At 32.4% G+C, this 13,591-nt stretch overlaps 2 protein-coding genes across 3 annotated transcripts in view; both read right to left on the bottom strand.

The window, feature by feature from the left end:
• The window catches only part of LOC142358604 (protein FAM76A-like), a 606,005-nt gene that overhangs the window by 239,056 nt on the left and 353,358 nt on the right, over nucleotides 1-13,591 (bottom strand). The window lies entirely within an intron of this gene.
• Nucleotides 1-13,591, bottom strand: part of LOC142358600 (inosine-5'-monophosphate dehydrogenase 2-like) — a 136,831-nt gene that overhangs the window by 55,110 nt on the left and 68,130 nt on the right. For both annotated transcript variants that reach the window (XM_075410040.1, XM_075410039.1), the window contains exon 8: nucleotides 3,134-3,316. In XM_075410040.1, the coding sequence (XP_075266155.1) occupies nucleotides 3,134-3,316 (183 nt within the window). The remainder of the gene's footprint in view (nucleotides 1-3,133; nucleotides 3,317-13,591) is intronic.

The raw sequence follows: 13,591 nt of genomic DNA, 5'->3' as shown, positions 1-13,591 counted from the left end.
AAACGAAAGCACTTGTCTCGCCTTGGAAACGGAAACATTTAGCTTATTCACAACTTTTAAAACGCTTGTCCAAATACTCCAAACCCCCCCCCCCCCCCCCAACAACCCCCTCTTTCCCAGCAACCTTGCCAAATAGCTGAAAAACAGAGAATTAGAAAAAAATTGACGAAAAGTTCTCGTTTAACAATTTGCAAGATGTACTCTTAATTTCAATTTTAATTAAAGTTCAACCCCCTTCGTACCATTTGGTTCTTTAGATAACTTAGCCCCCCTCGGACCTTCTGCCCAGGGCACTAAGTCCCTCGAGCCGCTAAGATTCATGTGCTAACATATACTTAGCATTATACTATACGAAATTTTAATAACTTAAGACTGTCTTCATACAATAGGTCTTAGTGCCCGGGCTTTATCGGCTTATCCCGTTTATTTATTTCGCCTTTTGACCCAAAACGTATTCGCATTAAAATTGTTGAGATTCATGTGCTTAACATATACTTAGCACTATACTATACGAAATTTTAATAACTTAAAACTGTCTTCATACAGTAGGTCTTAGTGCTCGGGCTTTATTGGCTTATCCCGTTTATTCATTTCGCCTTTTGACCCAAAACGTATTCGCATTAAAATTGTTGAGTCAATTCAAAATTCTAGTTGAAACAGAGTGAGGTGAGAGACAGAATTAAAACGTGAAATTAAAACGAAAAAAGGGTTAAAAGAATTAGAAACATAGCCCAATTCCGGAAACGAGTGAAAGATTCGTGCAATATAATCTCTAAACTAACCTTATCTAACGAAAAAGGCTCAGAAACAATAACAGTCAGCTGCTTAGAAAATTGCAGAAAAAGTTTCCAGGAAAGTTTTTATTTCTGAGCTTTGGGCAGGTTGGAGATAGTAAAACATCGAGTCAACATAACAGGACAAGTCCTTACTTAGAAATCACAAAATTGTCATTAAAAAAAACAAAAAACTAGATCTAGAAATGAAAAAGTCTGGATTTGAAGTCCCATTCAGAAAAAATAATAAAACCAATAAAAAATCAGCACTTAGAAAAATTGTCGAAAGTGAACAAAAACCACTAGCACGAGAGCGAATTTTGGTCCAAATTCCAAAGAGCGAACAGGGGGAGTGCACTGTTTACTGGTAGAACGATGCGCAGACGTGAGGATTGGTGGGGGGTGAAGGGGATCAAACTCAAAGAACTTCCCTTCATATCAATAACTTTTATCTCCAAAACAGTTTCGGTGATTCTCCTACTTGTCTTGTGAGCCGGAAGACTCTGAGAGAGCACAGCTAAAAGCACTTCGGGCAATACTTGTTTATCCTGTTTCTGAGGACGAAAAGTCAAACGCGTTGGCCAAAAAATCGGTCAAGTGAATAATCGCATAAAAATAGACTACAGGACTAATATAATTGATTCACACGTCGAAACAGAAATTAATTCAAAAAGAACAATTTATTAAAAATTAGCTCACAAAACACACTGAACTAAAAATTAAGAACTCATTTAATTCTTTATAATATAGCCAACGGATTGCCAGAAAAAAGCCGCCACGGATTCCCATAACCCCTATTGGCATTGAAAGGAAAAAAGAAAAGGTTTACTTCGGGACAGAAATATGTTAAAATGCAAACTATTTTGATGTCATTACGTAGTTAGACATTCCATAGTTAGAAACAGTTTTCCTGTTTTTATTGAGGGGATACAGGGGCGGTAAGGTTTCATACCGTTTATATTTTTAATTTCCGTTTTGGATATTGCCTCTCTTAAATTTAAATAGCTCTACCGAAAAACTGCTGCTTAAAAGCACTTCGAATAGAAGGAGAGAAAAATGAAACTAGCCAAGATAGAGCAAAGATTTCACGAAAAATATTGAACAAGCTGTAACTAAGATAAATGAAAGCAAATTTTCATTAGACGAAAAAATTAGGGTTGCTATAATAGCGGGCTGAGATGAGGGCGGCTATTAAAAATACACGAACAACTAACAACATAAATCTTCTTTTTCTCTAAGCAACTTAAAACATCAAAGTACGCACACAGCAATAGGTAACCCTTGTCTGGCTTACAGAGTTTTTTTGGAGATAAATTGAAAAACTGCAGGAAATTAGCGTAATTTTTCAACGAAAATACTTTTTGCTGCAAAAAAGTTCTTCGTTGGAAAATAACAAATAGTTTGAGCAAAAGGCGTCTTTTGGATTTCCAATCAATGTGATAAAAAACAACAATGGCCAAAAAAAATGTCAAAAAAACTCCAAAACATAACCGACTAACGTCGGACGAATGCTCTCAAACGACCGGCGAGCGGTTGGCTTCGTCAGTAGCTAGCCACGGGGGGGATGCACTGGGGGCTGATGGGGGCAACACTGGGTTGGGGGGGGGCAACAGCGCGGTGGGGATGGGGGTCAACGGGGGGGGGGGGGGTTCTCAACCTCTCAGAACCGCCCTTCACACCATAAGTATAAGTATAAGTCTCCAAAACAGTTCGAGCTGAAACAGAGCTGAAAGGCTCTAAGAGCACTTAATGCCCGCTGGGCGCTACCTGTTTATCCCGTTTTTGAGGACGAAAAGTCAAAAGCGTCAGACGAAAAATCGGTCAAGCGAAAAATCGCATAAAAAAAAGACCAACAGGACTAATATAATTGCTACAAACTTCGTTTGAGAGCAATTAAATATCAAAAAATTGGATTAATTACAAAATATTTTTGAAAACTATCTTAACATAAAATTTTTTAATACTCTATTAAAACCACCAAACTAAATAAACTATTTCAAACAAAAAAAACTGATTGAAAAAGCCGCGCGTGATCAGAAAAAAAATTGCTCGCTAAAAACAGCGGTATGAACAAAAATCACACTCTTTTCTGTACGCCCTCCAATTTTGTTCAGCGCTTGAATACACTCAAAATTCTTCACGTGTTTCATATCCTGCTTCAAAAATTACTCCAACAAAACTGATTTAAAAAGACTTCTCGAATATTCCTCTTCCAGTGATAAAAAAGACAGCGGCCCTACACAACTGAAATTCTTTCTAATTGTAAAAACGAGAGCGCCGAAATAATAGCCGTTGAGAGGCTGACGGCGGCTATTAAACAGTAAAAAATATGATTAAAATACATTTTGGTTAGTGATTACCTGTGTGATGCAGATTGAGCCGGAGCCCATGCCCACTCTGAGGGCGTCTACCCCTGCATCGATGAGACTCTTGGCCTGAGCAGCTGTCACCACGTTCCCGCCCACCAACTGCACATCCGGATACTTCCTCTTAATATACTTAATCATCTCCAGCTGGAAAATGGAGTTGCCTTGCGAGGAATCCTAAAATCACATTCATACACAAGCACTTTGTAGCAGATCTTGGAGTCACACAACCAGTAGCTGCTAATAAAACTATTGTGAAAAATAACATGACATGACGGCCGATCAAATGAAAAAAGCTAACTACAAAATGTTATCAATTCACAGAACTTTCCGACGGCAGATCGAAGACAAAAATGCTGACCAGTGAGAAATTAACAACCAACTAATTTATTACCGACTCAGAAAAATGATCAATTATTACTTCAAAGCTACACTGTGAGCATCAAGATACTGACAAAAGATTTGAAAAAAAATTCTACAGAATGACGAACCTAATAGAGACACCGACCAGAAGCGGGAAAGAAAGGGCAAAAACTCAGATAATAAATTACATTAATTCAAAACTACACAGCGAAGAGCAAGAAAAAGAAATAATTCATTTATAAGATGGAAATAACTTGATCAACTACCATTTCAAAGCTACACTGTGAACAAGAGCTTTAAGGAGTAAACGGAAAAGACAAATCGAAAAGCCATCTACAGAAGTACAAAAATATAACAAAGAGAAAGGAAATCAATTCATAATTCAAAAACAAATTGCATTATCATCTCAAAGCGAAACAGTGTACATCATGAGTGTCAATGAATAAACTGAAAAGGCTATTCAGATCATATGAGCAGAACTCCAAAAAACTAAAAATAAACTTAACGAAAAAATGGACATAGAATACAGATTGAATCACCTTTTCAAAATGTACATCATGCGTGTTAAGTTTAAAAAAAAGAAAAAGCGATTGAAACAATATTGACAAACTTAGGAACACAAAAAATGAGAGTAAATTTAGACGCTCAGAAAACAAATAGAAATCATCTTTTTAGAGCTAAACTTGTGAATATCATGAGTGTTCAGGATTGAACTGAAAAAAATTTACAGGACCACGAATTACGAAGAACTGAAATTATAAACAAGAAAACAAATTTCATTGACTTTTCAAGAAACACTGTGTACATCATGAGTGCCAATGAAAAAACGGAAAAAGCGATGCATAAATATATCAAAGGAAGTACGAATACATTAAAATTATAGAAACGAAAATTAAAGTGAACGCAGAGGCTAACAGAAGAAATTGCATCATCTTTTCGGAGCTAAACAGTTTACACTATAAGCGCCATGGAGTAAACGCAGCAGAAAAAGGGAAAAACATCAGTGGAAAAACGAAAACATAAAAAAGAGAAAAAAATTCACTTAGATTTTGAAAACAGTTTGCATAAATACAAAAAAATAAAGTAACGAAAAACAGAAAATTTACCATTAAAGACCGTAAAAGAACATCTACATTAACCACCATAAAAGAACATCTGAACCATGAACCAAGAAACCATGAATCAAAACAAATTGCATCATCTTTTCAAAGATACGCGTGTACGTGAAGAGTGTAAATGAATCAAAAGAGGAAGCTGTTCAAAAACATCAACAGAAGTACAAATACACGAAAATCAAAATGACGAAAAAAAATCAACTTAGAAACTGAGAAAAAAAGGTCAATGGAAGTATAAACACAATACATAACCGATTAACGTCGAGCAAATTGCTCTCAAACGACCGGCAACCGGTTGGCTCCGTCAGTAGCTAGCCACGGTTTAGTGGGGCTAGCTTTAGCATAATTGAACGTTAACGAGAAACAGAAGGAAAGAAACCCCAACCGAAACACACACACACACACACTTACAGAGAGAGAGAGAGGCGCGCTAGGAATATTTTCCATTAAAAAAATCGACTCTGCAACTTTAATTTTCTAGCCTTTTTAGTAATTATATCACAAAGAAAAAAACTCAAAAGTGCAATAAGAAAAAAAACTCTAAACAATTGCAATTCTTAACAAAATCTTGATAAAATTCGTGATATCATTATCTTCAGAACCATTTCATTGTCTCAAGAGGCTATACAGTATCCCTATTTCAAGCCTTAAATAGTTGCACCGGCTCAAAGATCCATAAACTTAGAACATAACAATTTTCCCGAAAACTGAAAACCAAATTTTAACAAAACACTGCTAAAACTCGAGTTATTAAAATATTGATAACCATTCCATTAACTCTAGAAACTAAGCAAAAGCTTATTATCAAACCCTGGACTCAATCAAAATATTCAATTGAAAAAATTGCAAATAATTCAAAAAAATTGCTTAAATTCGTAATATTAAAATCTTGAAAACCATTCCACCATATCTAGAAACAATACAGTAACCAATTATCAAATCCTAGAGCAAGTTCCTTGATTCCTGAGGCTGGAGAACCCTAAAAATGCAACACTTTCAAACCCTAAAAATGCGATATTTTAAAGTTTTCTTTAAACAAGTTGCTAAAATTTGTGATATTAAAGTTGAAAACTCTTCCAAGGCCAATAAAAATTTTTCAAAAACTTATTATCAAATCCTTGAGGTTTTCTGGCTCCTGAGTTTGGAAATTTTGAATAATGCCAACAAAAGCTAAAAAATGATTTAAAAAAACGAGTTTTGTCAAAAAAAAATGCTAAAATGCCTGATGTTAAAAATGATGAAAACATTTACCACTAGAAACTATGCAGTAAAACTTTTATGTAACCTTAGAGGAGGTTCCTTGACACATAGGGCTAAAAAACTAAAAATGACAAATTTTCAAAGCTTGAAAAATTGTGAAATTAAGTATAAATTTGCAAGTTTTTGTTTGGATTACAAAAACATATAGCACTTAAAATGGTCATAAAAAGTACTTATGTCTTGCAAATAACCTTTATCAATTTAAAGCAGCCTCAATTTTAGATTAGTCCAACAAAAAAATCACGACGAAAAAACGAGAAATTGTAAACTTTTGACCACAAAAACTCCTAAAATGACCAACCTTTCACAACACAAAGCACTTGAAGTACTCATAAACGCGGCTAATGCCCTCTCATGAAATATAATGCCCGGTGGGCACTACATGTTAATGCCTTTATGAGGACAAACAGTCAAATGGTCCAGACGAAAAATTGGTCAAGCAAAAAATCGCATAAAAAGGCCAACAGGACTAATATTGCTACTACAAAATTTATTTGAGAGCAATTAAAAACTACAAACAAAAACATAAAAAAATATCAGAGGCCAAAACGATAACTTAACAAAGTAACAAGAAGTGAACTTAGACACTCACTAAGAAACAAATTGTATAACCCTTTACAAGCTAAATTGTGTACATCATTAGTGTCAATGAATAAATGGAAAAACGATTTAAAAAACAGAACAACAAACACATAATAACTACAATAACGAAAAAACAAAAAAACTTGGAGACTTAGAAAACAAACAGTATGAACTATTCACAGAAAAACATGTTAACATTTACGAAAAGAAAGAAAATCCATAATATCTTCAAAGCTACACTGTCTACATCATGCCTGTCAACGTATAAACAGAAGTGAAAGTCAAAAAACAACGCAAGTTCATTAAGAATGTCAAGGAGTAACCAAAAAGTGCAATTGGAAAAAATGAAAAACCGACCGCATAAAACAGAATCAACAAAATAAATTGAACTCACAAAAGAACTGCAATATCTCTTCAAAGCAACACTGCTTACATCAGGAGTGTGTAAGAGTAAATAGAGAAGGCAATTGAAACATATGGATGAAAATACGATTACATAGAGATTGGAGTCACGAAGAATAAATTGAACTTAGAAAATCAGAATACAAATTACAGGATCTCATCAATGTCAATGAAAAAACAAAATAAAATAATCGAACTCAGAAAACAAATTCCATCATCTTTTCAAAGCCACACTGTTTACATCATTAGTATCAGGTAGTAAACGAAGAATGAAATTGAAAAATATCAACGGAAACACAAAAACGAAAATTACAGCATCAAATAAAGTGAACTTACAAACTCAGAAACGAAATTCCATGATCCACGGAAATTCAAACACATAAATTACAGCATTGAAGAGATAAAATGAACTTGAAAACCCAGAATATGAATTGCAGTATTTTTCCAAAGCAACACTGTAGCTCACGATTCTCTTTGAATAAAGGAAAAAAAACAATTGACAAAAATAAGATTACAAAAAAGAAAGCACAGAAAATAAAATGACTATAGAAACAGAAAACAACTTATATCATCTTTACAAGGCTACACTGTTTATGTAGGATCGACAAAAAGTAAAATGAAGCTTTTAACTCACGAAAAAAATTGTATAATCAATACAAAACTACGCTGTTTTTATATCACTAGCGCGAAGGAGGAAGCAGAGAATGCAATTCATAAAAAATCAAGAAAATACGAACACATAAACGACAGCATTGAAAAATTAAAATGAAGTTAGAAACTCGAAAACTAGTTGCATCTTTTCCTGTTTACATTGGAACTACGGACACTTATTGCAGGATTAAATTAAAATGAAATCAGTAACTCAGTAATCAAATTGCATCCTCTTTTGAAGGCTACTGTTCAAATTTTAGGGAGCAAAAGTGAACGCAATGGGAAAATCACAACAGAAACACGAACACAAACGCTACAAGATCGGGGGAAAATGAACTTAGGAATATCAGAAAACTAATTGCATAAACTTCTCGAAGCTACACTGTTTACGTATGAGTGCTAAGTAGTAAACACAGAATGCAATTCAAAAAATACCTACGAAAAACGAATATAGAAAGTTAAATTTCAAAAAATTAAAATAAACTTAGAAACTCAGAAATCAAACTGCATCATCTTTTCAAAGCTACACTGTTTACATCACGAATTTTAAGTTATAAATGGTGAAAGAAAATTAAAAAAACTAACGGAAATACAAATACATAAAAATTACAGCATCGAAAAAATAAAAGTAACTTAGAAAGTGTTAAGGAGTAACGAGAGAATTTAATTGGAAAATCCCGACAAATACATGGTTACACTAAAATTAAAGTACCGAAAAACAAACTGGTTTAGAAAACCAGAATACAAATTACATGATCTTTTCAAAGCTATAATGAGTACCAAAACCAAACAAAATAGGTAATCGAACTCAGAAAACAAATTGCATCATCTTTTCAGAGCTACCGTTTACATCATGAGTATTAGGTAGTAAACGCAGAATGCTATCGAAAAATATTAATGGAAATACAAAAACGAAAATGACAGCATCAAATAAAAAGAACTTAAAAACTCAGAAAAGAAATTGCATCATACTCTCAATAGAAATTCAAATAAATATGCGCGGAAATACGAACACATAAAATACAGCATTGAAGAGATAAAATGAAAATATAAACTTGAAACCCCAGGATACAAATTGCAGTATCTTTCCGAAGCTAAACTGTGTAGCTCATGAATGTCACTGAATAAAGGCAGAAAATAACTTGCACTATCTTTAGAAAGCTACACTGTTTATGTAGGATCGACAAAATGAAACTAGAAACTCAGAAAACAAATTGTAAAACAAGTTGCATCATATTTTCAAAGCTACATCATTACTGTCAATGAATAATTGGAAAAACGAATTAAAAAAACAGAAGTACAAACACATAAAAACTACAATAACGAAAAAAAACAGAAGAAACTTAATCACTTAGAAAACAAACAGTATGAACTATTCACAGGAAAACATCTTAACATTTACGAAAAAAAAAGAATAGAAATCAGAAAAAATTCCATAATATTTTCAAAGCTACACTGTCTACATCATGCCTGTCAATGTATAAACAGAAGTGAAAGTAAAAAAATGCAAGTCTATCAAGAGTGTCAAGGAGTAACTAAAAAGTGCAATTGGAAAAAAATGAGAAAACCGACCGCATAAAACAGAACCAACAAAAGAAATGAACTCACAAAATAAAAAAACTGTAATATCTTTTCACAGCCACAATATTTACATCAGGAGTGTTGAGGAGTAAACACAGAAGGCAATTGAAACATATTCATGAAAATACGATTACATAAAGATTGGAGTCACGAAAAACAAATTGAACTTAGAAACCCAGAATACAAATTACACGATCTCATCAATGTCAATAAAAAAACACAAAAAATGATTGAACTAAAAAAACAAATTGCATCATCTTTTCAAAGCTACACTGTTTACAACATTAGTATCAGGTAGTAAACGAAGAATGAAATTGAAAAATATCAACGGAAACACAAAAACGAAAATTACAGCATCAAATAAAGTGAACTTACAAACTCAGAAACGAAATTCCATGATCCACGGAATTTCAAACAAATAAATTACAGCATTGAAGAGATAAAATGAAAGAAGTGAAAGTCAAAAAACAACGCAAGTTCATTAAGAATGTCAAGGAGTAACCAAAAAGTGCAATTGGAAAAAATGAGAAAACCGACCGCATAAAACAGAATCAACAAAATAAATTGAACTCACAAAAGAACTGCAATATCTCTTCAAAGCAACACTGTTTACATCATGAGTATCCGGTAGTAAACGAAGAATGAAATTGAAAAATATCAACAGAAATACACAAATGAAAATTACAGCATTACATAAAGTGAACTTACAAACTCAACGAAACGAAATTGCATTACTCTTTTAATAGAAATTTAGAGAAGTATCCACGGAAATACGAACACATAAATTACAGCATTGAAGAGATAAAATAAACTTGAAAACCCAGAATACAAATTGCAGTATTTTTCCAAAGCAACACTGTGTAGCTCATGAGTCTCATTGAATAAAGGAAAAAAAAACAATTGACAAAAATAAGATTACGTAAAAAGAAAGTACAAAAAAAATAAGTATAGAAACAGAAAACAACTTGCATCATCTTTATAAAGCTACACTGTTTACATAGGATCGACAAAATGAAGCATGAAACTCATAAAAAAATCGTATAATCAATCCAAAACTACAGTTTTTATATCACTAGCACGAAGGAGTAAGCAGAAAATGCGATTCATAAAAAATCAAGAAAATACCAACACATAAACAGCATTGAAAAAATAAAATGAAATTAGAAACACGAAAACTAGTTGCATCTTTTCCTGTTTATATTAAGAGAGTTAAGGAGTACACGGAGAATGGAATTTATTTGCAAAGAATGCAAAAAAATATCTGTGGAACTACGGACACTTATTGCAGGATTAAATTAAAATAATATCAGTAACACAGTCATCAAATTGCATCCTCTTTTGAAAGCTACACTGTTCACATCATGAATTTTAGGGAGCAAAAGTGATAGCAATGAGAAAAAATCACTACGGAATCACGAACACAAAGTCTAAAAGATCGGGGGAAAATGAACTTAGGAATATAAGAAAACCAATTGCATCATCTTCTCGAAGCTACACTGTTTACATATGAGTGCTAAGTAGTAAACAGAGAATGCAATTGAAAAAAATTACGAAAAACTAATATAGAAAGTAAAATTACAAAACAAAATGAACTCAGAAACTCAGTAAACGAATTGTATCATCTTTTCAAAGCTACACTGTTTACATCATGAATTTTAGGGAGCAAAAGTGAACCCAATGGAAAATCACAACAGAAACATGAACACAAACGCTACCAGATCGGTGGAAAATGAACTTAGGAAAATCAGAAAACCAATTGCATCAATTTCTCGAAGCTACACTGTTTACATATGAGTGCTAAGTAGTAAACAGAGAATCCAATTCAAAAAAATAATTACGAAAAAACGAATATAGAAAGTAAAATTACAAAAAAATAAAATGAACTCAGAAACTCAGTAATCAAATTGTATCATCTTTTCAAAGCTACACCGTTTACATCATGAATTTTAGGGAGCACAAGTGAACCCAATGAGAAAAAATCACAACAGAAACACAAACACAAACGCTAAAAGATCGGGAGGAAATAAACTTAGGAAAATCAGAAACCAATTGTATCAACTTCTCGAAGCTACACTATTTACATATGAGTGTTAAGTAGTAAACAGAATGCAATTCAAAAAAATAATTACAAAAAAACGAATATTTTTGTAAAATTACAAAATGAACTTAGAAACTGAGACATCAAATTGTATCATCTTTTCAAAGCTACACTGTTTACAGCATGAATTTTAAGTAGTAAACGGAGTAAGAAATTCAGAAAAATCAACGGAAATACAAATACAAAAAAGTTCCAATAACAAAAGTAACGCAAAATTAAAATGCATTATCTTCTCTAAGCTACACTGCCTACATCGTGAGTGTTAAGGAGTATAGAGAAAATGCAATTCTATGAAACATCCACAGAAATACGAACAAATAAATTACAGCATTCAAAAAGTAAAATGAACTCAGAAATCAAACTGCATCATCTTTTCAAAGCTACATTGTTTACATCGCGAATTTTAAGTTATAAAAGGTGGAAGAAACTGTGTTGCTCACGAATCTCACTGAATAAAGGAAAAAATTCAGTTAACAAAAATAAGGATACTTAAAAATAATGTCCAAAAAAATGAATTTAGAAACAGAAAACACTTTGCACCATCTTTACGAAGCTCCACTGTTTATGTAGGATCGACGAAATGAAACCAGAAACTCAGAAAACAAAGTGTATAATCAATCCAAATCTACACAGTTTACATCACCAGCGCGAAGGAGTAAGCAGAGAGTGCAATTCATTAAAAAATCAAGAAAATACGAACACATAAACGACAGCATTGAAAAATAAAATGAGGTTAGAAACTCGAAAACAAATTGCATCATCTTTTCAAAGCTTCACTATTTATATCATGAATTTTAGGGAGAAAAAGTTAATTCAATGGGAAAAATCACTACGGAAACACAAACACAAACTCTACATGATCGGAGAAAAATGAACTTAGGAATATCAGTAAACCAATTGCATCATCTCGAAGCTACACTGTTTACATATGAGTGCTAAGTAGTAAACAGAGAATGCAATTCAATAATTATGAAAAAACGAATAAAGAAAGTTAAAATACAAAAATCAAATGAACTTAGAAACTGAGAAATCAAATTGTATCATCTTTTCAAAGCTACACTTAAATCATGAATTTCAAGTAGTAAACGGAGTATGAAATTTAGAAAAATCAAGAAATACAAATACTAAAAATGTTACAGCATCGAAAAACGAAAGTAACTCAGAAATTAAAATGCATTATCTTTTCATAACTACACTGTTTACATCATTATTTTTCAGTAAACGGAGTATGAAATTTTAAAATATCAACGGTAATACAAAGACAAAAAAGTTACACCGAAAAAACAAAAATTACTCAGAAATCAAACTGCATTATCTTCTCTAAGCTACACTGCCTACATCATGAGGGTTAAGGAGTATAGAGAGAATGCAATTCTATGAAATATCCACAAACACGAACACATAAAATACAGCATCGAAAAGTAAAATGAACACAGCAATCAAATTGCATCATTTTTTCAAAGCTACAATGTTTACATCACAAATTTTAACGTTATAAACGGTTGCAGAAAAATGGGTAGCTCATGAATCTCACTGAATAAAGGGAAAAATACAGTTAACAAAAATAAGAACACGTAAAAATAAAGTCCAAAAAAAATGAATTTAGAAACAGTAAACGAATATAGAAAGTAAAATTACAAAAAATAAAATGAACTTAGAAACTCAGAAAACAAATTGCATCATCTTTTCAAAGCTACACTGTTTACATCACGAATTTTAAGTTATAAACGGTGAAAGAAAATTAAAAATATCAACAGAAACACAAATACATAAAAATTACAGTATCGAAAAAATAAAAGTAACTTAGAAACTGTTAAAGAGTAACGAGAGAATGTAATTGTGAAATACCGACAAATACATGATTACAATAAAATAAAAGAAACGAAAATTTAAATGATTTAGAAACCCAGAATACAAATTACATGATCTTTTTAAAGCTACAATGAGTACCACATGATGTATGCATCATCCTTTCAAAGCTACACTGTTTACATCATAAATTTTAGGGAGAAAAAGTGAACGCAATGGGAAAAAATCACTACGGAAGCACGAACACAGAAACTACATGAGTGGCAAAATGAACTTAGAAAATCAGAAAGCCAATTGCATCAGCTTTTCAAAGCTACACTGTTTACATCATAAATTCTAAGTGGTAAACGGAGAATGAAATTTAAAAAGTCTTCAGAAATACAAATACATAAAAGTTACAGCATCGAAAAAACAAAAATAACTCAGATTTCATTATCTTCTCAAGGCTATACTATTTACATCATGACTATTAGGTAGTAAACACAGAATGAAATTGAAAAATATTAACGGAAACACGAAAACGAAATTTACAGCATCAAATAAAATGAACTCGCAAACTCAGAAAAGAAATAACATCATCCTTTCAATAGA

Source organism: Convolutriloba macropyga, chromosome 2 (assembly GCF_964194025.1).
Source record: "Convolutriloba macropyga chromosome 2, txConMacr16.3, whole genome shotgun sequence".
Taxonomy (NCBI): domain Eukaryota; kingdom Metazoa; phylum Xenacoelomorpha; order Acoela; family Convolutidae; genus Convolutriloba; species Convolutriloba macropyga.
This window is presented reverse-complemented; position numbering and strand designations above follow the sequence as displayed.